Source organism: Podarcis raffonei, chromosome 17 (assembly GCF_027172205.1).
Source record: "Podarcis raffonei isolate rPodRaf1 chromosome 17, rPodRaf1.pri, whole genome shotgun sequence".
NCBI lineage: Eukaryota > Metazoa > Chordata > Lepidosauria > Squamata > Lacertidae > Podarcis > Podarcis raffonei.
Window position 1 is genome coordinate 28,219,208 of NC_070618.1, and position 26,951 is coordinate 28,246,158.

Here is a 26,951-nt window from a genome sequence, read left to right on the forward strand (position 1 = left end):
GGTGCCTAATTTATTTTATTTTATTTTATTTCTTTTGCTTGGCGGCTGCATTTACCCTTGGCCAGCCTTTCAGGGGCTGGATGCCGGTGGTGGCTGCTCCATATCCTTGTCCAAGCACACACATCATGGAATTTTAGAATTGTAGAGTTGGAAGGGGCCCCCAGCGATCATCTAGTCCAACCCGCTTCGACGCAGGAATAGAACCTGCAACCTTGTCAATCCAATGACTGGGAAAGGGGACTCTTTGCATATCTCATTGGGGTCCTGGACTAGGTGTACAGGTTGAAACGTCTCTGTCCACCTCCATACTGTGTCTCTGTAATTTTCTAGTTTTGATAAAATCAGTGAAGTCTTGCGGGGTGTGGGGGAGCAATATTTGTGGAGAGGGGGCTATCAGGCCTGCAGGCTGGGTGTTAGCTACCCCAAGTTAAACTATGAGAAAGGGCACTGATTTGGGGTGTTGGAAAGCTGCCACGCATCGACTGCGTCTGACTGTGATATTCCTGCGGACTCAGTTAATGAAGAATTGGGATTTTTCCAGATGCAGCAAAGGAGATGCCAGCCTTACAGCCTGCCCTACTATGAGAGAATGTGCACAGGAACTAGCAATTCTCTCCACTCCCAGAATTAGACGCATGCACTAATAATAATAATAATAATAATAATAATAATAATAATAATAATAATACTATATTATGTATACCCTGCCCATCTGGCTGGGTTTCCCCAGCAACTCTGGGTGGCTCCCAACAGAATATTAATAATATTAATAAAAAAGATAAGATATCAAACATTAAAAACTTCCCTAAACAGGGCTGCCTTCAGATGTCCTCTAAAAGTCAGGTAGTTGTTTATTTCCTTGACATCTGATGGGAGGGCATTCCACAGGGCGGGTGCCACAACCGAGAAGGCCCTCTGCCCTGGTTCCCTATAACCTCACTTCTCGCAGGGAGGGAACCGCCAGAAGGTTCTCAGAGCTGGACCTCAGTGTCCGGGCTGAACGATGGGGGTGGAGACGCTCTTTCAAGTATACTGGACTGAGGCCATTTAGGGCTTTAAAGGTCAACACCAACACTTTGAATTGTGCTTGGAAACGTACTGGGAGCCAATGTAGGTCTTTCAAGACCGGTGTTATATGCTTGGTGTTGTGCTTGGAAACATACTGGGAGCCAATGCAGGTCTTTCAGGACCGGTGTTATATGGTCTCTGCAGCCACTCCCAGTCCCTAGTCTAGCTGCAGCATTCTGGATTAGTTGTAGTTTCTGGGTTACCTTCAATTCAGCCCCACATAGAGCACATGGCAGTAGTCCAAGCGGGAGATAACCAGATCATGCACCACTCTGGCGAGACAGTCTGCGGGCAGGGAGGGTCTCAGCCTGCGTACCAGATGGAGCTGGTAGACAGCTGCCCTGGACACAGAATTGACCTGCGCCTCCATGGACAGCTGTGAGTCCAAAATGACTCCCAGGCTTTGCACTTGGTCCTTCAGTTACCCCATTCAGGACCAGGGAGTCATGAACAACAGATGCATTTCCTTTGAGAGGCAAAGAACATGCGGCAAGACTAAGGCACACCTATGTTATAATGCCCCTGAGGGCACGCAACAAGTCCAGCTTTCCATTGGTCTCAGGGACATCCTGGCTGTGGAACATGAACCTAGAAGAAGTCTATAACAAGGGGCATTGGGAAGATTTGCATCAGCGCACAGTTTCTCATTGTGAAAAGAGTCACAGTTACTCATTCCCTGCTCAGATCTTTTTACCCTCTTCCCTCGCCACCAGAATCAATGGTGTATTTTTTGACACACACACACACACACACCGTGGCACACGAGGGCAAGGATGTCCAGTGTGTTTTGGAGCTAAAAGACGCGACTCCCATCATCTTCATTGGGCAAATGATCTTCCTGGTCCCCTTTGTAATGCAGAGCTAAGGTCAAGCATTTTTATGTCTCCCCTGTTCTTTACTGTTACTATAAAACAGGGTAGCTAAGCTCTATAAAAAGGAAACCTTGTGGCTCAGATTTACTGTGGTATATATTCTAAACAGTTTAATAAAACAAAGCCTAAAGCTTTCTAGATTTTCTCCAGTGGTTAATCCAGCACATATTGTTTGCAGAGCCTAGCCTCCGTCTGTCGGTCGTACCGTGGTTCACAGACTTGGTGCGGATAATAAGATTATAAAACATGTCTCTTGCTAGCCAGCGACCACGTACTAATAATAATAGTTGTAATAATTCATTGGGTCCTGGGATTTTAGGTGGGTTTTTTTTTAAGGAATGGGTGAGATGAGAGGAAAACAAGAAGGCTTGAAAGGAAACAGGTCATTGCCCACATCCTCTGGAGAAGGAAAACAAACCAGACCTCCTTTCAGCACCAGCGGCTAGTGGGGGCCATTTAATAGATGCTAAAATTATATTGTCCTTGTCCAGTGATTATTTTTAGGGGATGGATGGTGGGGGAAAGTAAAGAGAGATTATGGCATGGAGAGCAGGCTTGAAAAACCAACCTGTGCAGAGAGTTATTGTGTAATGTGGAAGCATTGCAACAGAGGACAGGCTGTGTACATACATGGAAGACTACTGCAATGCGCTCTACGTGGGGCTACCTTTGAAGGTGACCCGGAAGCTACAACTAATCCAGAATGCGGCAGCTAGACTGGTGACTGGGGGCGGCTGCCGAGACCACATAACACCAGTCTTGAAAGACCTACATTGGCTCCCAGTATGTTTCTGGGCACAATTCAAAGTGTTGGTGTTGACCTTTAAAGCCCAAAACGGCCTCGGTCCAGTATACCTGAAGGAGCGTCTCCACCCCCATCGTTCTGCCCAGACACTGAGGTCCAGTGCCGAGGGCCTTCTGGTGGTTCCCTCATTGTGAGAAGCAAAGCTACAGGGAACCAGGCAGAGGGCCTTCTCAGTAGTGGCGCCCTCCCTGTGGAACGCCCTCCCATCAGATGTCAAAGAGATAAACAACTACCTGACATTCAGAAGACATCTGAAGGCAGCCCTGTTCAGGGAAGTTTTTAATGTATGAAATATTAGTGTATTTGTGGAAGCCGCCCAGAGTGGCTGGGGAAACCCAGCCAGATGGGCGGGGTACAAATAATAAATTATTATTATTATTATTATTATTATTATTATTATTATTATTATTACTTCCTGTTCCTCCTGGCTGGAGCATCCTTCCTTTTGCATGTGATAGAAGGTGGGCATGACCTTACCTGTCCAGGTAACAAAAGGACGAGTCACGCAGCACACCTCCCTCTTTTTGACTTCCTTCTTCGTTTGACCAGCTTCTAGCTAGGACTGCTCTGCTAGCTCTCAGCTAGCAGAAGCACTGGGATCATTCCCCCATATGGGGTTGATCCACATGTACATATTTGTAACTAAGTCTGCCTTCAGGGATCCAACCGTGAACTGATGTTAGTAAACTTCTTGTATTGACTTTGAACAAGTTTGTGGCGTCTTTATTCTTTTTAAGAGGGATTCAAGGGAACTTACCAGGAACGTACAATTCAATCTGAGACAGACTGAATTGTGTAATAGTCAGATGCTCACACGAGCCTGCAACCAGCTGTCTGCTGTGCATGTAAAAGGGGGAATGTAAACACTGCTAAGTAAAGGAACTTGCTAGCGCAATTTAGGAAGGATATTAATAAGCAATATATCCTCTCCTACCACCCTGAACATTCCCACAACCAGAATCTCTTTGTGGTGCTGTGACAACCAACCTGCTTTCTTGCCCTGTGGCCTGAACAGAATATCTTGATGTACATAGCCCCTTTTCTTTTGCCCCACAAGTACTTTTGGTCAAGCAAGCATTGCACATTTCAGAATCACTACTACCAAAGCTTGCAAAACCTTTGAGCTGTAATAATGCTGTCATTTGACCACAGTAGACAGGGAAACGTAATCAGTGCTTGGAATCAACTGCTTCCTTTTTAACCAAGTTTTCTGAATTAGTTAAAAAAAACTTTCCAGTTCAAAGTAGTTCCCGTAAATGCTAAGTGAATGGAACATGAATTTAGTTCGTTTTGGGGTGGAAGTTAAAACAATTTCTGGTTCATCTCTCCATGTGTTTCTTAAGCTTCAGAATCTTTGGGCCTCTAATCCTAAAGATCGTAACGGTTGGGGGAAATAAAGTAAAACAATTCACATTCTTCTGTGTTTATGTTTTGATCTTTTCTTAGTCTTCTTAAGTATGTTTCATAAAGCAGCTTGTAACAATTATGAATGTTGGAAATAAATTATCAAGGATCATTTGGATTAGGCATAGGCAAACTCGGCCCTCCATATGTTTTTTGGGACTACAACTCCCATCATCCCTAGCTAACAGGACCAGTGTTCAGGGATGATGGGAGTTGTAGTCCCAAAACATCTGGAGGGCCAAGTTTGCCTATGCCTGGTTTGGATGAGCTTCAATTGAACTGTGAACCGAAGGTGAATCGAACTGGTTCATTCCATAGAGGGACGACTGTGAACTGGAATTAGTTCCCTTTTGGGACGTCTTGAACTTGCACTAGTTCCTTTCCAAGCTCTGGGAAAAACAGCATCTCTTTCTAGCTTGAAAACCCTTTCAGAAAATTAGAACACCAACCCTGGCAATGACTTTTTGCAGGGAGCAAATTGAGTTTTCCAGGCACAAGGGGTTCTCAGACTGACAGTTTCAATTACAAATTGAGTGCAAGAAAAATACAGTGTTCCACCTGGTGACCAAAAGATTATGTTGGGGGGCATTAAAAGTAACTCCATTTTTGTTCTCCTGTTTCTGATTGGCTTAACAGACGTTATTTTCTTCTTGTTTTTCTCTAACCAGGTGAAAAGCCCAGAAAACCGCCATGGTGTGAGTTCCCAGTACAGAATGCATTCTTACTATCCTTCCAGCTCCTACTTAGGGCAGAGCGTTGGGGCTCCTGCCTGTGTCCCCCAGATTTTCACCTTTGAGGAGAGCCCCTCTTTCTCTGAAACGAAAGCAAATGGTAAGCAGATAATCCAGCAGATCTAATTGTGGTCCAAAAACAAGGGCATCCCTTAGGAAATACCTCAGGTATTTCCCCTTCCTACTAACCTGTTAAATTCCTCTTCTAATCGGGTATTTTTTAAACAAGAAGTGGGTGGGGGCTTTTAAAAGTACATTTATGCCTCCCCAAATGCGGCCTGGATTCTAGGCGGGGGAGAAGTGTGCCACGCGCCTTAGTAAACTGCAGAAAATGCCCTGTTTTCAATCATTATTGACCACTCGTTCAAACGATATTCCACATACTGATATTGTTCCCTAAGTTCACTCATCAATCAGCGGTGGACAAGCCGGGAGATGTAATTTACTGAGCTCCAGCGGTGTTTTCCAAGCTCTGACGGAGTGTTTTTCCATAGCTGGGGGACCTGCTGGCATGAGAAGCTCAGGTACAATTATGAAGGGTGTGAATTAAAAGACGTGGCGCACTTTTTTGATGGTTCTCCTAATAGCCCTTCCTCTTTGCCAACCCATGGATCATTTCAAACAAACGTTGCGCCTTTTCAGTCTGGAGCCAGACAAATCTCTTTGGTGCTGTCCGTGTGCGCTCTGCTCCCTAAAACAACACAACACAATGTGTTGCGTGGCAAGTTCCTGCCCCCACCCAGTGGAAATAAAGACACATGACACAATTATTAAGGTTAATGGGCTAAATAAGGCCACAACTTTATTGGTTACAGGTGATGAGTGGTATTGGCTTAGGCATTGGTCCTAACCGACTATATCCAGCTTCAGCCCATCCACTAGAAGTCCGGGAAGGGTTAACCACCAGTAGGGGGAGTCCTGCTGATGCACATCAACTAGGAACTCCCCCGGGGTCACCGCTTGGGGGTGTGCCTTAGGCCCTCACCTCCATAGGCTTCGGACAGGGCCAGGCCCCCCGGAATCCTTTATTGGACTACCCTTCGATATGTGGGGCAGGTGATGGCGCTTCCTCCCCTCTTCCATCTACAGAATAATACCAATGCCTAACCGCCAATACCAAGAAAGTTGTGATGATTTGCTACGAGGTTGGCAAAAACCAAGTGGCTGGTGCCAATTTGCCAAGTGGAAAAATTCCTAGCAGGCCCCTCAACGGCGACCAAACGAGGTCCATAGCAAGGTCAAGGACGAAAACCTTAAAGGGTGGGAGGGTGGGAAAAGTGGAGCAGCTGGAGGCGGCAAAAGAGGGAGATCCCCGGCCGCCAGTTGCTCGGAGGGGGCATGAAGCCTGTAACACCACCTCCTTTGCAGGGCGGAAGTGGCTTTCCCGTTCAGGTGGAAGAGCGGGGACTGTGGAACCCCATAGAAACCATTCACCGAAATGAAAGCATTCAAAATATGCACCGCCTCTCTCTCCCTGCCCTCAAACTGTAACATCGCCTTTTGCTTGTCCGCAAAGAGGATGAGAGTATTTTTGCATGTGCAGAAACGAGCCTCTGTCTCTGCCCACCACAGAAATGTGGGCCAGAAGGGAGGGCAACCCCCCAAGTAAAAAACGCTCCCCACTGTTGAGACAGGGCTATAGGACATAGGGAGCTGCTTTATTCTGAGTCAGACCATTGGTCCATGCAGCATAGTGTCACCTACTCAAACTGGCAGCGACCTTCCAGGGACATTCCTGGCACCAGCTGAAGCAGTTGGGGATCAAAATGGGGACTTGGTGCATATGAAGCAAATTGCTCTGCCCCAGATCTGTAGCTCTCATAATAATAATAATATGATAATAATAATTTGTTACTTATACCCTGCCCATCTGGATGGGTTTCCCCAGTCACTCAGGGCGACTCCCAAAAGAATTTTAAAAACACGATAAATACATCAAACATAAAAAACTTCCCTAAACAGGGCTGCCTTCAGATGTCTTCTAAAAGTCAGATAGTTGTTTATAATAATAATAATAATAATAATAATAATTTATTATTTATACCCCGCCCATCTGGCTGAGTTTCCCCAGCCACTCTGGGCGGCTCCCAATCAGTGTTAAAAACAGTACAGCGTTACATATTAAAAACTTCCCTGAACAGGGCTGCCTTAAGATGTCTTCTGAATGTCAGGTAATTATTTATCTCTTTGACATCTGATGGGAGGGCGTTCCACAGGGCGGGCGCCACTACCGAGAAGGCCCTCTGTCTGGTTCCCTGTAGCCTCACTTCTCGCAATGAGGGAACCGCCAGAATGCCCTCGGCGCTGGATCTCAGTGTCCGGGCTGAACGATGGGGGTGGAGACGCTCCTTCAGGTATACAGGACCGAGGCCGTTTAGGGCTTTAAAGGTCAGCACCAACACTTTGAATCGTGCTCGGAAACGTACTGGGAGCCAATGCAGATCTCTCAGAACCGGTGTTATGTGGTCCCGGCGGCCACTCCCAGTCACCAGTCTAGCTGCCGCATTCTGGATTAATTGCAGTTTCCGGGTCACCTTCAAAGGTAGCCCCACGTAGAGCGCGTTGCAGTAGTCCAAGCGTGAGATAACTAGAGCATGCACCACTCTGGCGAGACAGTTCGCGGGCAGGTAGGGTCTTAGCCTGCGTACCAGGTGGAGCTGGTAGACAGCTGCCCTGGACACAGAGTTAACCTGCGCCTCCATGGACAGCTGTGAGTCCAAAATGACTCCCAGGCTGCGCACCTGGTCCTTCAGGGGCACAGTTACCCCATTCAAGACCAGGGAATCCCCCACACCAACCCGCTCCCTGTCCCCCAAAAACAGTACTTCTGTCTTGTCAGGATTCAACCTCAATCTGTTAGCCGCCATCCATCCTCCAACCGCGTCCAGGCACTCACACAGGACCTTCACCGCCTTCACTGGTTCTGCTTTAAAGGAGAGGTAGAGCTGGGTGTCATCTGCATACTGATGAACACCCAGTCCAAACCCCCTGATGATCTCTCCCAGCGGCTTCATATAGATATTAAAAAGCATGGGGGAGAGGACAGAACCCTGAGGCACCCCACAAGTGAGAGCCCAGGGGTCTGAACACTCATCCCCCACCACCACTTTCTGGACACGGCCCAGGAGGAAGGAGCGGAACCACTGTATGACAGTGCCCCCAGCTCCCAGCCCCTCTAGACGGTCCAGAAGGATGTTATGGTCGATGGTGTCAAAGGCCGCTGAGAGATCCAGCAGAACTAGGAAACAGCTCTCACCTTTGTCCCTAGCCCGCCGGAGATCATCAACCAGCGCGACCAAGGCAGTTTCAGTCCCATGGTGAGGCCTGAATCCTGATTGGAAGGGATCCAAATGGTCCGTTTCCTCCAGGCGTGCTTGGAGTTGTTCAGCAACCACCCGCTCAATCACCTTGCCCAAGAATGGCAGATTTGAGACTGGGCGATAGTTGGCCAAATTGGCCGGGTCTAAAGATGTATTTTTAAGAAGCGGTTTAATGACCGCCTCTTTCAGCGGGTCTGGGAAGGCTCCCTCACAGAGGGAAGCATTCACCACCCCGCAGAGCCCATCGCCCAGCCCTTCCCGGCTTGCTTTTATCAGCCAGGATGGGCAAGGATCAAGGAGACAGGTGGTCGGTTTCACTTGTCCAAGCAGCCTGTCCACATCCTCGGAGGTAACAGATTGGAATTGATCCCATGTAACAGGACCAGACAGAACTCTAGCACTCTCCCGCCCTGGCCCTGCTCCCACGGTGGAGTCTACCTCCTTCTGAATCTGAGCGATTTTATCTGCAAAAAACTTTGCAAAAGCATTGCAGGAGATCTTGGGGTCCCTACCAGGCCCGGGTGGTACAGGTGGTTCCGATAGATTGCGAACCACTTGAAAAAGTCTCCTGCTGCTGTTTTCTGCAGATGCAATGGAGGCGGCGAAGAAGGCCCTCTTCGCCGTCGCCATTGCCACTTGGTAGGCTCGACGTTGAGCTCTAACCCGTGTCCGGTCTGATTCAGAATGAGTTTTCCGCCACCGGCGCTCTAGCCGTCTCAACGATTGTTTCATCACCCTCAGCTCCGGGGAAAACCACGGGGCTGTCCGGGCTCCATGCAATCGGAGAGGGCGCTTCGGAGCCAGACAGTCAATAGCCCTGGTTAACTCCGCATTCCAGCGTGCCACCAGGGAATCAGCTGAAAGGCCATCAGCTTGGGATAAAGCATCCCCTACCACTCTCTGGAAGCCAATTGGATCCATTAAGTGGCGGGGGCGGACCATCCGAATCAGTCCCACCTCCCTGCAGAGGGGAAGGGTTGCGGAGAAGTCCAGTTGCACCAGGAAGTGATCTGACCATGGCACTTCTTTTGTTTCGCTTTTAGTTAGTGTCAGATCACCAACATCCATAGAGGTGAACACCAAGTCTAAGGCATGTCCACGGCTATGAGTTGGGCCAAACTTATTCAGGGACAGCCCTGAATTTATTTCCTTGACGTCTGATGGGAAGGCGTTCCACAGGGCCACTACCAAGAAGGCCCTCTGCCTGGTAACCTGTAACCTCACTTCTCGCAGGGAGGGAACCGCCAGAAGGCCCTCAGAGCTGGACCTCAGTGGCCAGGCTGAACGATGGGGGTGGAAACGCTCCTTCAGGTATTTTGGAATATTGTGAAGCTCCTTGACATCTGACGGGAGGTGGGTGCCACCACCAAGAAGGCCTTCTGCCTGGTTCCTGGTAACTTCACTTCTCGCAGTGAGGGAACCACCAGAAGGCCCTCGAACCTGGACCTCAGTGTCCGGGCTGAATGATGGGGGTGGAAATGCTCCTTCAGGTATACTGGGCTGAGGGCATTTAGGGCTTTAAAGGTCAACACCATCTTCTAAAAGTCAGATAGTTGTTTATTTCCTTGACATCTGATGGGAGGGCGTTCCACAGGGCAGGCACCACCACCAAGAAGGCCCTCTGCCTGATTCCCGGCAACCTCACTTCTCGTAGGGAGGGAACCGCCAGAAGACCCTCGGCGCTGGACCTCAGTGTCCAGACTGAACGATGGGGGTGGAGACGCTCCTTTGGTGAGACGTCTGACTCACGGCACGTTCTCTCCTAAAAAGTCAACTTGCCTAGCTAACTTGACTCCAGCGGGTGCAGAATTCAACCTGATCCTTGGGTGCATTGATATGAACATCACCATGATTAATGACGTCCCTGCGGAAATAAGAGTTAAGTTGCACTCAGGGCAGCAAAGACCACCTCTGCTATTCCTTCATCTATGTGGGGGGAAATTCCTGAATAGGACTTCATCCGTCACTTTTGTTTTTCTTTTGCTGATGGCCAAACCCGTCCCATTTCCCAAACCTTGTTCCTGACTTGGGAGGGACAATAGGAAATATCTCTCAGTGGCCCCGAGCGCACCCTTTATTTTATTTTTATTTTTGCTTCTCTTGATCTCTCCCTATAGTAATACATTTGCCCTGCCCCCTTAGATGTGTTTGTCGGAACAGCATGGGGCAGAAATACTGACCCACAAACTGAAAAAGCTGTTGGTGTTCCAGCAAAACTGCATCTGAGCCCCAGCTATTCCTCAAGTGTTGCAGCCACTGTGATTATTAGGCAGCAAGATTTCTTATCTGACAGAGGGAGACGAGAGGGAGGAATGTCCTTTAAACCACAGCTAATAACCAAAGTGTACGGCGTTTTCTTCATAATTCACAAAGTCTGTTACTTGCCTCCGAATCCTGAGGTGTAACTTTCGTTTTATGGCGGCTTCGCCAGTTCATATATTAGCACCGTTAGACCTACCGTTTCATTAATGTTGTTCTGCTGAGTTAACTGCCTGTTTATGCTCTCTCTGTGTGTGTTTGCGCTGATAGGGAGGAGATATAAGCCGCCCTCTGATTTATACTTTTCTTTTGTGAATAGCGGGAAGTTTGTGAGACGCTTCTGACTTTATTTTTTCACGCAAGGTTCTGTACTGTGCTATTATTATATCTTGCAGCTTCCAAGGAAACAATGCTTTCTAATTACAGAACGATGGTGGCTCAGTCCCGAGTGGGGAATCTGGTGGTCCCATAGCCATGCCAATGGTCTTTCCACCCACAGCATCTTTTTAGAGACAGGGGAGGCAAATAAAGACTTCAGAAACAAATGGTTTGGAAAATAATCTTAAAGGCTTAAATCCTGAAAATACCATATTTTTGGCTCTATAAGACTCACTTTTTCCCTCCTAAAAATTAAGGGGAAATGTGTGTGCGTCTTATGGAGCGAATGCAGGCTGCGCAGCTATCCCAGAAGCCATAACAGCAAGAGGGATTGCTGCTTTCACTGCACAGCGATCCCTCTTGCTGTTCTGGCTTCTGAGATTCAGAATATATTTTTTCTTGTTTTCCTCCTCCAAAAACTAGGTACATCTTGTGCGTCTTATAGAGCGAAAAATACGGTACCTCTTTGTGTAAGGCAGTAGCCGCCCCCCTCAGGTCAATTTCTCGTTGGCTCGGCCAGTTCTTACCCCTCTCCCAAATACACGTGCCATCAGTGGCGATGGAAAGTCTTGCATTGAGACTGCCATTACATGCTAAAATCTGCTTCTGGGGATGACCCTTAATTTAGGGAACCTAACCAAACTTCCTTCCTTTATAACTGTTTAAACCAATTCATGAACCAAGAACCTATACATTGACCACCATTAAAGTAACATATGTTGTAGATCTTTTCCCACATTTTTTATGCTATTTTTGTGATATACAAATGACATGAGAAAACTTGGTATACTTGTTTGTATAACATTATTCTTGTTTATAAAACCCAGTAAAAGGAAGAAAAGAAAAAGAAAACTTAGGGAACTTAATTTAGGGAAACATGGTTCCTAGTGCATCTGATGTCCTCATTAGGACATCAAGAGCCATGTCGTTTACCATGATTTCATTATGAGTAAATGTGCTTCTTACAAGACTCTCCCGTCACTAATGCTGCTGTAAGTTTGCGTGGAAAGGGGCAGGAGTGGCAAAGGAGACAAGATGATCAGTTTGAAGTGCACCCAGAATCAGGCCAGCGGCCAGTGAAATTGGTACGTTACCTGCCCTCTGACATTTGGATGAAGGAAAGGATATAAACCTTGATAATGAATAAATTAAAAGAGGAGTTTAAAAAATAAATTTTGCAGATTTAAGAAGGAAAGGGGGGGAGAGATGCATTGCAATTAAAAAAGAAAGAGGTGATCAAAATAATACTAACGAGACCACAGTCAGTTCATATTGAAAACACAGTGACCATCAATACATGAATCTTAGATTAAACTTATGACTTGTTGGGGTCCCTGCAGACTGGAGGCAGGCAAGTGTTGTCCACATCTTCAGAAACAGGGGAAAAGATAACCCAGGTAACTACCGACCGGTGAGCTTGACATCAATACCAGGGAAGGTCCTGGAACAGAAATCAACGGTTGGTCTATGAGCCCTTGGCAAAGGATACTGTGAGTACTAAAACCCAACATAGGTTTCTCAAAATAAGTCCTGCCAGACCAATCTCATTTCTTTTTATGATGGAATTGCAAACTTGGTGGATCAGGGGAATGCTGTGGACATAGTGTATCTTGATTTCGGTAAGGCTTTTGACAAAGTCCCCCATGATATTCTCGTGTGGAAGCTGGTCAAATGTGGGTTGAACAGTGTTAGGTGGATTTGTAGCTGGTTGACTGACTGAACCCAAAGAGTTCTCATGAATGGTTCGCGCGTCATCCTGGAAAAAAGTGATTTTTCAAGAGGTGGGCAATCCCATCCAAATCAAGCTGAAATCTGATTATTGGATCAAAAGGCTTATTGACCAAGAGCAGCTTTAGACTTGCCACAACTTAGTTTCAGTTCGTTAAATCACATCCAGTCCATTACCAATGTTCAGCTGTGGTTCCCTGGCATCCCAGGTTTGATATGGAAAAGCAAAGTAGAGCTGCAGATCACACAACAATTTTCATATGGGTTTGATGGCATTATTTTGTTACTTAGAATCAGCAACCCTTCATGGCCTGGGAATCAAGCTCATTTATGTGGGTCTCTGGCTGCTTGCAAGGGGAAGCGGGTGGTGCTGTGGGTTAAACCACAGAGCCTAGGACTTGCCAATCAGAAGGTTGGCAGTTTGAATCCCTGCAACGGGGTGAGCTCCCGTTGCTCGGTCCCTGCTCCTGCCAACCTAGCAGTTCGAAAGCACGTCAAAGTGCAAGTAGATAAATAGGTATCGCTCTGGCGGGAAGGTAAACGGCGTTTCCGTGCGCTGCTCTGGTTTGCCAGAAGCGGCCTAGTCCTGCTGGCCACATGACCCAGAAGCTGTACGCCGGCTCCCTCGGTCAATAAAGCGAGATGAGCGCCACAACCCCAGAGTCGGTCACGACTGGACCTAATGGTCAGGGGTCCCTTTACCTTTACCTGGGTGCTTGCAGACAGTTCTGCTTCATACCTGAGATCCCAGTCATGTTCCTGCTTTTCTCAGCATGCAATTCCCTCCCTTTGCTGTTAACTCAGTTCAGCATCTCTGTTAACCCAAAGGGATACACAAAAGAGGAAGGTCTAAAAAGCCCTTGGATTTCTTGCAGGTCTGGATGGAAGTGCTGTTGACTCAAGACATCAAAGCTGAATTGCTGTTATGTCTTCTATGCTCGATAGAAGATTAAAGGGGTTGTTGCCTAAGGGTAACTAATGCCCAGTGTGGCAATTCAAGTAGTTTGAGGCAGCTGTGCAATTTGTGCAGACAGTTTTAAGACTGATGCACAAAATCACTTAGCCCGGCCTTAGTTGCTCTAAGCACATTTTGAACTCTGTTGTGCCTGTAGACTAGCTGAGTAAAAAAGCAGCAAAAAGACAATGGAAGTGTCTGTTGCAAAGGTACCTTAGAGATGGCATTTCTTAAGTTTGCTCTCCTTAGCACCCTGCTTAATGCCCGGGGTTCTGGTAACCAGCAAGTTTATTTTCCAGTGCTTAGCTCCTGGGAGGCAGAGCTTAGGCCAAGAACAAGTTGAATAACCTTCAGGAAAGCTGTGCTGTCCTTCTGTCGGCCGCTGTCTTTGAAAATTGCCTGCAGAGTTAGTGAGCAGGAACAGTTAAGATTTACAAACAATGATGAAGCTTGTCATGCATCTTTCACCATTCATCATCTGGGTGCCGTGGCTGGGCGGTGAAGTGTTCTTCATAAAAACCAGCTCAGTGTGAAATACACCTCGCTGCAATGTTTACTGCTCTGAAACTCGTCAGAAGCCCTTTATAGTAAATCCAGATTGCGAGGTGACATTACAGTATATCATTGCACAGCACGGCGGGGTTTACACTAGGAATGAGTGCAGTTCACACCAGATGAGATGTCGAAATTGAGTTATGTAGGAATTTGGCTGTTATATGAGGATAGCTTTTGTTTTCCCAAGACTAAAAAGTTAGCTTTATATATATTTAGGTAATATATAATGTGCTTTAGTTTCCATATGTACATAGATGCCAGAGGGCCCGTACACCGTTGTCCTTGCTCAGATGTATCTGTAAGCAGGCATGCGCCTAGGGGGTGGTGCGCATGTATCTCTTCTATGTATCTGTATATGTGCATGTATTTTCTTTGGTGCTACAGTATATGTTGTGTATTGTGTGCTTATTGGCTTTTCATTATGTGTGTAATTATATATCACCTGAAAAGCACAACTGCAGCTGGCCCCCCCAGTGCATAACCTAACATAACTTCATGCCTGGCGAGTCTCTGCTGGTACAATCTCATCTATAAAGAAATGGTTTTTTCCAGTGCAGCAAATCTTGGGATTCAGTCATTTTACTTCAAACGCAAGTGTGTGTTTTTTAGCTCCATTGTTCCCACCCAAACAAAAGCTTTCTGTTGTGTTTGAATGACTTGCCTTTTTTAATAGTCTTTCAGTTTCCTATTGAACAGGTGGTTAAAATCAAATTGGCAAGTCACATTCCATGATTTGCACTCTCTCCCTCTCTCTCTCTTCCTTCCACATAAAGTATAGAAGTCAGGAAAGCTAAGGTAGATTTTGGACTCTGTCCCAAACTCCCCCTCATTATTTAACCAAGTATGGCCTGCCACCATCAGCAAGGACGTGAGTTTATAGGGAAGTAGACTTGGTTCACAATTTCTAAATGTGGGGTTGGCTTTGCATTGTGAATTCCTGGAGGGCTCTTTTCCCAGACTACGAAGGAGTGGTTTTTAAAACGAGCCTGAGAAAGAAGACCAAGGTGTCAGCAGTGGGTGGCATTTTTTCCGGAGACCCTGCGGCGGGGGTGGGGAGTTGTTGCTGGACTCTTGCGTTCCCAAGTCAGGTTCCAGGGAGATAGCCAAAGAAGACAAGAGGCTGGGAGGTGGAAAAGAATTTGGAGGGCGGCAGATGGAGCAGGGCGAGCCCTAGGGGAGAGACCCACAATTGCCCCCCTCTCTTATACACACCTAGGAGCTTGTGGGCTCACTCTTCTCCCTGTGGGTGCAGGGGGCCTCATTCTTGCCGCTGCCCTCGCTGAGCTCTCTCCATGGTGTACCCTTCCATGGTGCTGAGAAGGTCCATTGGGTGGCTCTGTTGAGATGCCTCCTCGCTGGCTCTTTCTGTACCTGGTGGGACTGTGACAGGTGGAAGCAAGGAGCAACCTTGCTGCTCCGACCGCCACCTGCCAGGCAGGTGAGAGAGCAGAGGGGGGTGGGGAAGGTGTAGAGCAGCGGTTCTCAACCTGTGGGTCCCCAGATGTTGGACTAGAACTCCCATCATCCCTGAGCTCTGGCCTTGCTAGCTAGGGGTGATGGGAGTTGTAGTTCAACAACATCTGGGGACCCACAGGTTGAGAAAGGCTGTTGTAGAGGAACAGTAGGAATTTGGGAGGGAGCAAGGTGTATCTGATGGACCTTCAGTCAAACCATAGCTCCCAGCAGATGCTTAGCAATGCTGATCTCTGCTGCTGGGCCTCAAATGTGGGACCCTTGCTAGGCAATGACCCCGTGTAGCTACTGTTCTCTTTCTCTAGCCTGCCAAACTGCCGCTGATAGATAAAGAGAGCTGTTGGAATGCAGGTACCAGCACAGGTAAGCCTATCTAGGGAACCAAGTTGGGTGCAAAATGGCACTGAGCCTTTTTGGTTGACCATGCTCTGTCCAGGTCTTCCATCACTGTATTTTTTGCATTCATTCGAAACCTATACATACATTCATCAACACAGGGTCCAATTTTTTAAATTTTTCTTTATTTTTTGCAGTCCTAAGACCAACAAACAAAGCAAACCCCAGATAAAAGTGCACACAAGAATCAGAGAGTCTTAAATAGCGTGTTTTAAATCCCAGGGTTAATTTTAAGGGCCACCACCATAAAGTTGATGCCAGGCATACGTCCCTGGAGAGGGCGTTCCATAGCTGCCTAAAAGCCCTCTTGTGGGGACAAGTCTCCCTTCTGAACAGAGGTGGCATCTGGCAAAGGGCATCGGCCCCTTGGCTTAGACGGGTTGGTGTTCCCATGTGCAGACGCTCGCGCACAGGAGTGTCCCCAGGCCAGAAGTGCATTGACACCCAAGAGATGAAAGATGAAAGCTGGCATAAATGGGCATTCCAAGCCAAAGGGTCACGGCCTTAGATTACTGCAATGCGTAGGGCTGCCTCTGAAAACGGTTCGGAAACTTCAACTGGTGCAGAATTCAGCCGCCAGGTTGCTCACGGGAGCAAGACGGTCTGAACATACTGCACAAATCCTGGTCCAACTGCACTGGCTACCAGTTAGTTTCCGGGCCCAATTCAAAGTGCTGGTTTTGACCTATAAAGCCTTAAACAGCTCAGGACCTCAATACCTCAAGGATCACCTCTTTCCATTTGACCCTACTCGGACCCTGAGATCATCTTCCGAGGCCCTCCTTCGTGTGCCCCCTCCTCAAGAGGTGCGGAGGGTGGCAACAGGAGAACGGAGCCTTCTCTGCAGTGGCTCCCCATCTGTGGAATGCTCTCCCCAGGGAAGTTTGCCTGGTGCCTTCATTATACACCTTTAGACGCCAGGCAAAAGTGTTCCCTTTTAACCAGGCCTTTGGCTGACTTATTCTATACCCTTTAAAATGTGGCTCTCTTGGGGGGGGTTATTGGAATAATAATAATAATAATAATAATAATAATAATAATAATAATAGGGGTTCTGGATTATACAGAGGGTCTCTGGGACCAGTCTTGGATTGGCCCTCCATATACGTTTTGCACGCCATATAGATTTTACAGCTGCATTCCTGCATCTACATGGCCATGCCCCGAGTTTCCATTTCCTTGACTCCCCGGAGTACGATAGAGAGAAACACAGCCAAGGAAATTGCTTTTAAAATGCACATTTTGCATCCCAGAGTCGTTGCCTACCTGTGGATACTTGTTATATGGATATGTTTGTGTGTGGTTTTTTTGTACTGTATAGGACTAATCCAGAGACCTTCAGGCCAGTTGGCCCTGCATTTATCCCTCGTAGCAACCCTGGGAAATTGGGGGACCCAGTGTGGAAATCTCCATTTGAGGAAACGTCCTGAAAAGATGAACCAGTAGCTGTTGCTCTTCTCTTGCAATTCAGGGTTCCAAGCTCCATTGAGAAGGGGGCTGCTTTGGGGCACTGGATGCTACAACAACAAAAAAAAGGTTTTTCAAACAGAGGCAAACTGGATTATCTGGGAAAGGGAAGAGCGTCTGGTTTGGAAAGCAGATTGTGGCTTCTGCTCCTCCTGCCCATTGAGGAGAATATCACTTGAATAAGGAGCCTTCAAGGGGTAAAGGTAAAGGTAAAGGGACCCCTGACCATTAGGTCCAGTCGTGACCGACTCTGGGGTTGTGGCGCTCATCTCGCTTTATTGGCCAAGGGAGCCTGTGTACAGCTTCCGGGTCATGTGTCCAGCATGACTAAGCCGCTTCTGGCGAACCAGAGCAGCGCATGGAAACACCGTTTACCTTCCCGCCAGAGCAGTACCTATTTATTACTTGCACTTTGACGTGCTTTCGAACTGCTAGGTTGGCAGGAGCTGGGACCGAGCAACGGGAGCTCACCCCGTCGCAGGGATTTGAACCGCCGACCTTCTGATCGGCAAGTCCTAGGCTCTGTGGTTTAACCCACAGCGCCACCCGCGTCCCTTCTTCAAGGGATAGAGGATTGTAAAATAGCACAAGAGGCAATTCCCCCAGAAAAGAGGTAAGATGAGGAAGCCAGCCTCACAAATAAGAAGAACCTCCGGCAGCAGGTTCTAGCGACCGACCAGCTTGCAGCATCCCCGAGTTGTCAATCACACCGTAATGTTTCTAGAAGCGAAAAGTCAATGTGTTGTTGTTTAATTTGACATGACTCTTGAGCTGTGGAAAAGCATAATCGCTGCAGGGGACAGTTAAGTAACTGTGCTCCATGTCAGCCTGTCTCGCTCCGACTGCCGCACTAAACGCTTTGCTGATGAGCGATAGATTTGGTTAAATACCAGGATAATTGCTGGCTATAGCACCCAGCACTCTTGTAATGCCTTGTAGTACATCAGTTGTAGTTTCCTCTCCGCCTCAGGCGCTGGAGGCTTATTCGCTAAAGAGGGCACTTATTTTCAATTACAATGTTCTCTTTTCCCCTTGTGTTTTTTTTTTTGAAGAAGCCATTGTTGCTGAGCCAAATGAGCTCTAATAAATTATATTTCTTCTCCCTGTAGACCTGTTGAAGGAGATCAGGCATGCAAATGCCAAAGCTTCTATTTTCTAAAGCTTGTAAGTAATTTTTTTGTGCATGTCTGCTTCACGTACCAGCAATATGCTCATATTACTGGGACAAAGGTTTTCATTTTAAAGACCTGCACATTGCAGCAGGCCTTCAGACTAACTTGCCTAGCTGGTATAAAGCCAAACACTTAATTCTTCATGCTGTAAGAATGAATTCTATTCATTTTCTTCCTTCTTAGCAAGCCATTGACATTTTTAGGAAAAGGTATATCTGTGCCATGTACGTGAATAGCCTCATATATTTATAATGACACCGTCATCTCAGCTTAGGCTGGAAAGTTAAATGCTAGAATTTCTTTTACAGTTGGTAATGGTCTCTTGGAGCTGAACTGGCTCAGTTTATTTCTGTTGAAATAACTGCTCATGTTAGCTGTGCTCCGATTTTACTAAACATGATTTTGCATTTTGAGGTGGGGCTTAGACCTCAACTCATGCGTAGGACTGGGCGATATATCGTCCAAAACTGGTTTGAAGCCCATATCGTGATACTGGTTTCATAATTTTTGACCTGGCCACATATTGTGAATCGTGATAAGTATCTGTGCGTGTGCGATGCAGAAATCACAATGTGGGGAAAACAGTGAAGCCAGGCAATTCTCTCTTGATTCCTGCAGCCCCTCTTAAGTCTGCCAGCTCAAATCTCCCCTGCCTCACGCAAGGAGCAGCAAATCACGAGAGCAGGTGCCGGCAAAAATCACAAGGCAGGATTGCATATGCATAAAAAGGTAAAGGGACCCCTGACCATTAGGTCCAGTCGTGGCCGACTCTGGGGTTGCGGCGCTCATCTCACTTTATTGGCCGAGGGAGCCGGCGTACAGCTTCCGGGTCATGTGGCCAGCATGACTAAGGCGCTTCTGGCGAACCAGAGCAGCGCACGGAAACGCCGTTTACCTTCCCGCCGGAGCGGTACCTATTTATCTACTTGCACTTCATGCTTTCGAACTGCTAGGTTGGCAGGAGCAGGGACCGAGCAATGGGAGCTCACCCCGTCGCGGGGATTCAAACCGCCGACCTTCTGATCGGCAAGTCCTAGGCTCTGTGGTTTAACCCACAGCACCACCCATGCATATGCATAGTTCCACCCTTATTTCAGACATCATAATATATCGCAATGTTTAGTTGGTGGATATATATTACAATGTTGAAAACTAGGTATCGCCCAGCTCTACTGATGTGTGCTGGTGTTTGCAGGAAATATGGTATACCCTCTCAGATACAACCTACATAAAGTGCCTTGTTTTGTTTTCATTCATGCCAATTGCTCTCAAAGAGTGAAAGCTGAACTTTCTTTCTTTGGACCCAAATGAGCAGGTGCGCTGTGTGAGTATCGTGCTGCCAGCTAGATTGGCCACTAGGAGGCTAACAGTGTTCGAAACTCCCATTGTTCCAGGCGCATTTTGCAATGGGATTTCTCTCTCTCTTTTTTAACTTTATTGCAAAACACAGACAAAGACAGTACCTCAATGACAACTGAACATTAACTAACGATATTGTCTAACATCACACACACTTTTGACTTCCGATTCACCTCATTGTGCTTTCTACATATTTGTCAGGGAACTGCCATCAGGGCCGGAGGGAGAGAGCAAAATCAGGGCCGGAGGGTGAGTGGCTGTCCGGACAGAAAAGGTTCACTCAGGCAACCCAGCCAGGTGTTTGCACCGGCTTACACACGAGCAACCCCTAGAACCATTGCAATATTCTTTACCTTGAAGCATTTCCTGTTATATCCGTTAGACATCCAGAAAATTTTCTACATTTATAGTTTTCCTTAATATTCAAGATTCAATCTAGACCTGCCATGAGATTTGTGTTTTCACAATATTGTTTTAGATTTTCTTTAAATGTTATCCATTCTTTACACACTTTCTGGTGCCTTAAACTTTGTGACAGGAGATTTCATTAACACGAGCAGTTTCTGAGCTCTGGGCGCAATCCTGCACCTAAGATTTCAGATTGAAACTGCAGAGTGGAAGGAAAGGAGGCGCTTTTTCTGCCTCCCCACTTCCAGCTACTCTGTGAAGACTGGAGAAGAGACCTCTTAAGAATATTAGGGGGGTGGGCAGGGGAAGGACCAGACCATGTGAAAAATGAACATGATATTTTAGCTGCAGTTCATTCATTTTCAGCTTTATATTCTTGTTATAAAAAACACTCATTGTTGCGCCCATAACCTTGGTTTAAGGTCCCTTGAGCTCCTAGCTTTCCTCTCTCAGTTTCTAACACTGGAGGCTAAGATTCATTCTCTCCCAGCAGCGTTTTGCTCCAGAGACATTACTCGCAATAACAGGACCTGTTCCAGTGGATTCTTTCCCGGGCCAAATAGGAATACATACAATTGTTGGCAAGGAAATCAAGCAATGGTAGAAGTTTACACAGCTAACAGAGTCGAATTCCTTCATGGAACTACGCCACCACTGCTAAGGTCTGGAGTACCTTACAATAGGAGCAGAAAATCCTAGTTTCGAAGGGTTTTGAACCAGGGCAAGATGGACCTTGTTTTTCAGCAGTGCTTTTGATCTTGAATCTCCTGCACCCTTGCGACTCCCCTGTGTTTTTGCACCGGCCAATGCAGGTCATTGGGGTATATGCTGTAGTTTCTCGTCAGTGTGTTGAAGCAATGATTCTTCAACATCACCTTCACTGGACTGGTCATATTGTGTGGATGCCTGATTATCGCTTTCCAAAGCAACTACTCTATTCCAAACTTAAAAATGGAAAGCGTTATGCTGGTAGTCAACAAAAGAGGTTTAAAGACACTCTCAAGGCAAATCTAAAAAAAAAGGTAGTATAAACACCGACAATTGGGAAACAATGGCCTACAAGCGCTCCAATTGGAGAAAAGCCTTTACCAAAGGTGTCATGGGCTTTGAAGACACTCGAACTCAGGACGCAAGGGAGAAACGTGCTAAGAGGAAGGCACGCTTGGCAAACCTTCACCATGATCAACTCCCGCCCGGAAACCAATGTCCCCACTGTGGAAGGACGTGTGGATCCAGAATTGGCCTCCACAGTCACATACGGACTCAGTGTTAAAACCTTGTTCATGGAAGACAATCTTACTCAGCTACAAGGAATTGCCAAAGAAAGAAGAAAGAAAGATTTGGCAGATGGTCTTCCATCCCAAAGGACATTTCTGTACAGTGGTACCTCAGGTTAAGTTCTTAATTCGTTCCGGAGGTCCGTTCTTAACCTGAATCTGTTCTTAACCTGAAGCACCACATTAGCTAATGGGGCCTTCTGCTGCCGGAGCACCATTTCTGTTCTCATCCTGAAGCAAAGTTCTTAACCCGAGGTGCTATTTCTGGGTTAGCGGTGTCTGTAACCTGAAGCGTATGTAACCTGAAGCCTATGTAACTCGAGGTACCACTGTAGGTCCAAAGCGATCATTGTGTTTTCTGTCCTAATATGGCAAATCCCTATCAATAACATTTCCTCTGTATGACTGCATTATTACGCACTGGGGGGGAAAGGAGAGCCAATGTCCTTCCTTTCTTTGGCACGTGACATAACAAGCGTCAAATCTTGAAAGGCCAAACTACTGCTGTTGACACATGGGGATTTGTAGGCAAGGAACTCTAGGTGAATCTCCTGTTTGCTTTTCCCCAACATGTCAACCTCCCCCTATTTCTTTTTTCTTTCTGTTTTAAACAAGGGAAACAGGAAAGGTATTTGTTTCAAATAATAGCTTTCAGGAGATCTATTGTCCAGGGCGGAGAGAATTTAGTTTTTCTTAGCTAATTTTAGTTGTTCCATCACTTAACAACAAGCTTTCCAGCTAACTACAAATACTGGCATGTACTGGGGAAGGATGATATGAGCTCTGATAGGGCAGATGGAACGGAGCCATCCATTTATCCGTCTCTCTTGTGCACTAAATGCCAAGAATGAAATCCAGTTTGAAAGTACACAGCGAATCAGTCGAGTGGCAGGCATTTGAGATAATCCTAATGGTTTTTTAACATGGTTGGCGAGAAGGGGAGATCAGCAGCGGCCAGAGATTCTGTTGTGAAATAATAGGCGTATTCAAGGCAGAATTAGGTGTTCAGATAAGCATGGCGCTACGGCTGAAAATGGCAGCTCAGTATACAGTGATTTTTGTAAAGTGTGGGGAAACAAATGAGCCTTGTCTCGTTGGTTTGCCCGTTGTCACCAGGGTACGGATATGTTTTGGCACGCAATATAGATGGGGGAGAAAACTTAATATTGGCTTCCATTTTGGACAGCACCAATGTCTTTAAACTGTCCCACCCATCATGGCAGAGGTCTGTGCAGGGTGTGGTGTGTGGAAATTTTGTTTTCCCTTCTGCTTTTCATACTATATCGAGAAGATACGGCCCTGCAAATACGTATGGTGGACATACGTATTTACAGTGTTACAAAGTACTGTGACCTGTTGGGGGGAAAAAGAAAATACCTACGCATTTCCCACCATATGACTGGGTAAGAAGAAAAAATATATATAATTTATCCCAATATTCAGAATGCTGTAATCAGATGGTCATTCGGAACATTTGGGGTCTGTGATCCATCAATGTGCTAAATAGATATTTCACCAGGATCACCGTAATGTAGGGTATAGTCAGCAGAGGAATATATTTGGAAAATCCTGGATTTTGATATAATTTATCTCAAATGGCTCACCAGTTTGTGGGTTCTCCGAATTTCTGCCCTACATTCCTGAAGCCCACTGGTGCCCTATTACAGCAGTCCCTTCTCCCTCGCCTCTGCCCCTAATTACAAAATCTGCATCCTACAAAGATAAGCAAAAATAATAAAACCTAAATTTAAAAAGAAAACAATATTTGTGCTAAACCAAAGTATTGACATAGTTTCCCGTTAAATTCTCAAATATTGGTTATTATTAGTGCACTATTGCCCTTGAATATACAATAATATTCCTTGAGTTGGCATTAGAATGCTTGTAATGAGCGCTCGAATTCATCATGCGAAAGGCTGGGCTGGATGAATCCCAAACCGGAATTAAGATTGCCGGAAGAAATATCAACAACCTCAGATATGCAGATGACACAACCTTGATGGCAGAAGGTGAGGAGGAATTAAAGAACCTTTTAATGAGGGTGAAAGAGGAGAGCGCAAAATATGGTCTGAAGCTCAACATCAAAATAACTAAGATCATGGCTACTGGCCCCATCACCTCCTGGCAAATAGAAGGGGAAGAAATGGAGGCAGTGGGAGATTTTACTTTCTTGGGCTCCATGATCACTGCAGATGGTGACAGCAGTCACGAAATTAAAAGACGCCTGCTCCTTGGGAGAAAGGCGATGGCAAACCTAGACAGCATCTTAAAAAGCAGAGACATTACCTTGCCAACAAAGGTCTGTATAGTTCAAGCCATGGTTTTCCCAGTAGTGATGTATGGAAGTGAGAGCTGGACCATAAAGGAGGCTGATTGCCGAAGAATTGATGCTTTTGAATTATGGTGCTGGAGGAGACTCTTGAGAGTCCCATGGACTGCAAGAAGATCAAACCTCTCCATTCTGAAGGAAATCAGCCCTGGGCGCTCACTGGAAGGACAGATCCTGAAGCTGAGGCTCCAATACTTTGGCCACCTCATGAGAAGAGAAGACTCCCTGGAAAAGACCCTGATGTTGGGAAAGATGGAGGGCACAAGGAGAAGGGGATGACAGAGGACGAGATGGTTGGATAGTGTTCTCGAAGCTACCAGCATGAGTTTGACCAAACTGCGGGAGGCAGTGGAAGACAGGAGTGCCTGGCGTGCTCTGGTCCATGGGGTCATGAAGAGTCGGACATGACTAAACGACTAAACAACAACAATGAGCGCTCACCCCTTCATTTGTAGGCGCCCTTTGTGGGACCGTGAGCAGCACCTTTGCCGTCTAGGGTGGCAGTTTGAGGCCTTGGGCGGAATCCTGTAGTCTATCTTCCCTAAATGATAATGTAATTTTGAGTTACGAATGCCGCATGCGCAGAAGCGCTTTATCGCGCCATGCGCAGAAGCGGCACCTCCAGACATGGACTTTTCAGGGTAAGTACAGACCCCCGGGACAAATTAAGTTCACATCCAGAGGGTCCACTGTACCTTCCATTTGCCATCCCGGCCTGACCTTTTCCCATCAAAACAGACAAAATAGATATACGCACTCCTTTGTTTTATTGAGAAATCAACCGGATCTGCTTCTATTAATCAAGAAGCCCTTCCTCAAATAGGTAACGCTCCGGGGAGAATGCGATGGACTCCCTTTGTCTTTTACATATTTGCACTTCCAAACTGGACCTACTCTGGCTTCCATCTGCTCCTTACATATCTGCATTCAGAAAACCAACCTTGATCTGTGTCCTTACCACTAGGCTTTTCATTTGGAAAAGCCTTCGCCACATTTTATAGACCATCTTTTGGGCATGTCGGTGCTCTGTTTTGATTCCAGTGCCAGCCTATACTTGTCTACTTGGAAGTAAGCCCCATTGACGGCAGTGGCGGCACTTACTCCTAGATAAGTGGCAATAGGATTGCAGCCTTAATGTAGAAACGAGCCTTCGGATCCAGATTCCAAGCGAGTCTGCAGAATGGATGTGCCTTCTATTTCCTTCCCTGAATAAGAAGGTGAAAGAGCTTTAATAAATGGTCTGTAACACTTGAAAGCTTAAATCTTTAAAAAATTGCTTCTTATTAAGAGTCTAATGGTTTTTAAATGTAAACACAAAGAACATTTGCCTTCCAAGCATGACTATCCTAGTGGTTTCTCACATCAGTAGAAGCATATTACGCTTTCCAGGCCATTGACTTACAGAAGATCACTCAAGTCTAGGCAGTTCTTTGTATGGCATCTCAGTTCATTGATGACTTTTATTTTGGAGGTTATGTGTTCTGTTTTGTTTTTGCATTTTGGCCAAAATGTAACCAATATCATACAAGGAAGGAAGGAAGGGAAAAATACGCAAGTTCCAAACTAAATACTAATTGTTAGCCGCTAAGTTGCATGTGCCCAGGTAAACATGCAAATATTTATTTTGTAGTAAGACTGAGACAACAGTACAAGGCTTGGCACATTCCTGGGAAATTGGTGTTCATAACTCAGTCCACTAGCTGTGGACTAAACTGGGTGGATTAGCGGGGCAATGCTTGATTTCCTTATTTTTCCATGAAGCAAGAAAACAGTAATGACCACTTTGAGTTCGGAGAAACGAGAATGAGATGGAACCAGCCTATGTGTTGTGGCAGGGCTGCCTTTTGGGTGGTTTTGAGGCAGAGCCCTGCTCCACACTTCAGCTGCTCATGACTCCAATGCCTAAATCTCTTACAGCTTCCATCAATTTTCCAGATGTCACAAAGGTGAGGAACAAAGGACATCTCTGAACGAGCGGTGCCGTCTTGTAAGGTGACCAGAAGCAAAGGAGAACAGGGCTTTTGTACCTTAGTAGCTGAGGGGATGCAGGTGGCGCTGTGGGTTAAACCACAGAGCCTAGGACTTGCCGATCAGAAGGTCGGCGGTTCGAATCCCCGTGACGGGGTGAGCTCCCGTTGCTCGGTCCCTGCTCCTGCCAACCTAGCAGTTCGAAAGGACGTCAAAGTGCAAGTAGATAAATAGGTACCGCTCCAGGGGGAAGGTAAACGGCGTTTCCGTGCGCTGCTCTGGTTCTCCAGAAGCGGCTTAGTCATGCTGGCCACATGACCCAGAAGCTGTACGCCGGCTCCCTCGGCCAATAAAGCGAGATGAGCGCCACAACCCCAGAGTCGGTCACGACTGGACCTAATGGTCAGGGGTCCCTTTACCTGAGTGGAAGGGGCAATTTGGGGAGATGCAGCTTGTCATAGAGAAGAGTAAAGGTCCATCTGCTGGCATAAGGGTTGCCGTCCACCCCTAGAAATAGGGGAGTGTGTGTGTTTGTGTGTCCCTTGTCTTTAGACTTCAACCAGGACAACTTTCCCCCCATATTCGAGCTCATCCTCAAGTGTGTATGTGTAAAAGAGCTCCCATAATCCCTTGCCATCGGCCATGTTGGCTGGGAATGATGAAAGCTGGAGTCTATCAAGGTCTGGAGGGCCATGTCTGCATCCCTTCTTTAGAGTTTGTGCATGGTGTAAAATCTGAAGAGTCGGTTCAGTGGCGACTGAAGAGGCCAGAGATTGGTGGTCTGGAAACCACTGGTCTTGCCACTGGCAGGAGTAATGGATTGACCACGCTGATGCATTTGTACCATCCCAATCTTGCCCCTCCCGGCAGAGGCATGGGCAACACAGGAGATCAAGTGAGCACCTTAAAAAGATGGCACAAGTCTCTTCTACCAGCAGCTTTTGGGTTCAGCAAATCAATTTGAGATTTCTCTCCATAGTTATCGAAACTGATGAAAGGGAGAGATCTCCCAATTGTGGGCCCTCCA

General features: G+C 46.7%; 1 protein-coding gene across 2 annotated transcripts in view; it reads left to right on the plus strand.

The window, feature by feature from the left end:
* Window positions 1–26,951, plus strand: part of DMRT1 (doublesex and mab-3 related transcription factor 1) — a 230,960-nt gene that overhangs the window by 27,053 nt on the left and 176,956 nt on the right. For both annotated transcript variants that reach the window (XR_008328214.1, XM_053371182.1), the window contains exon 4: window positions 4,818–4,980. Coding sequence is in view for 1 of the 2 variants with exons in the window: in XM_053371182.1 (XP_053227157.1) it covers window positions 4,818–4,980 (163 nt within the window). In the remaining variant the exon portion in view is untranslated. The remainder of the gene's footprint in view (window positions 1–4,817; window positions 4,981–26,951) is intronic.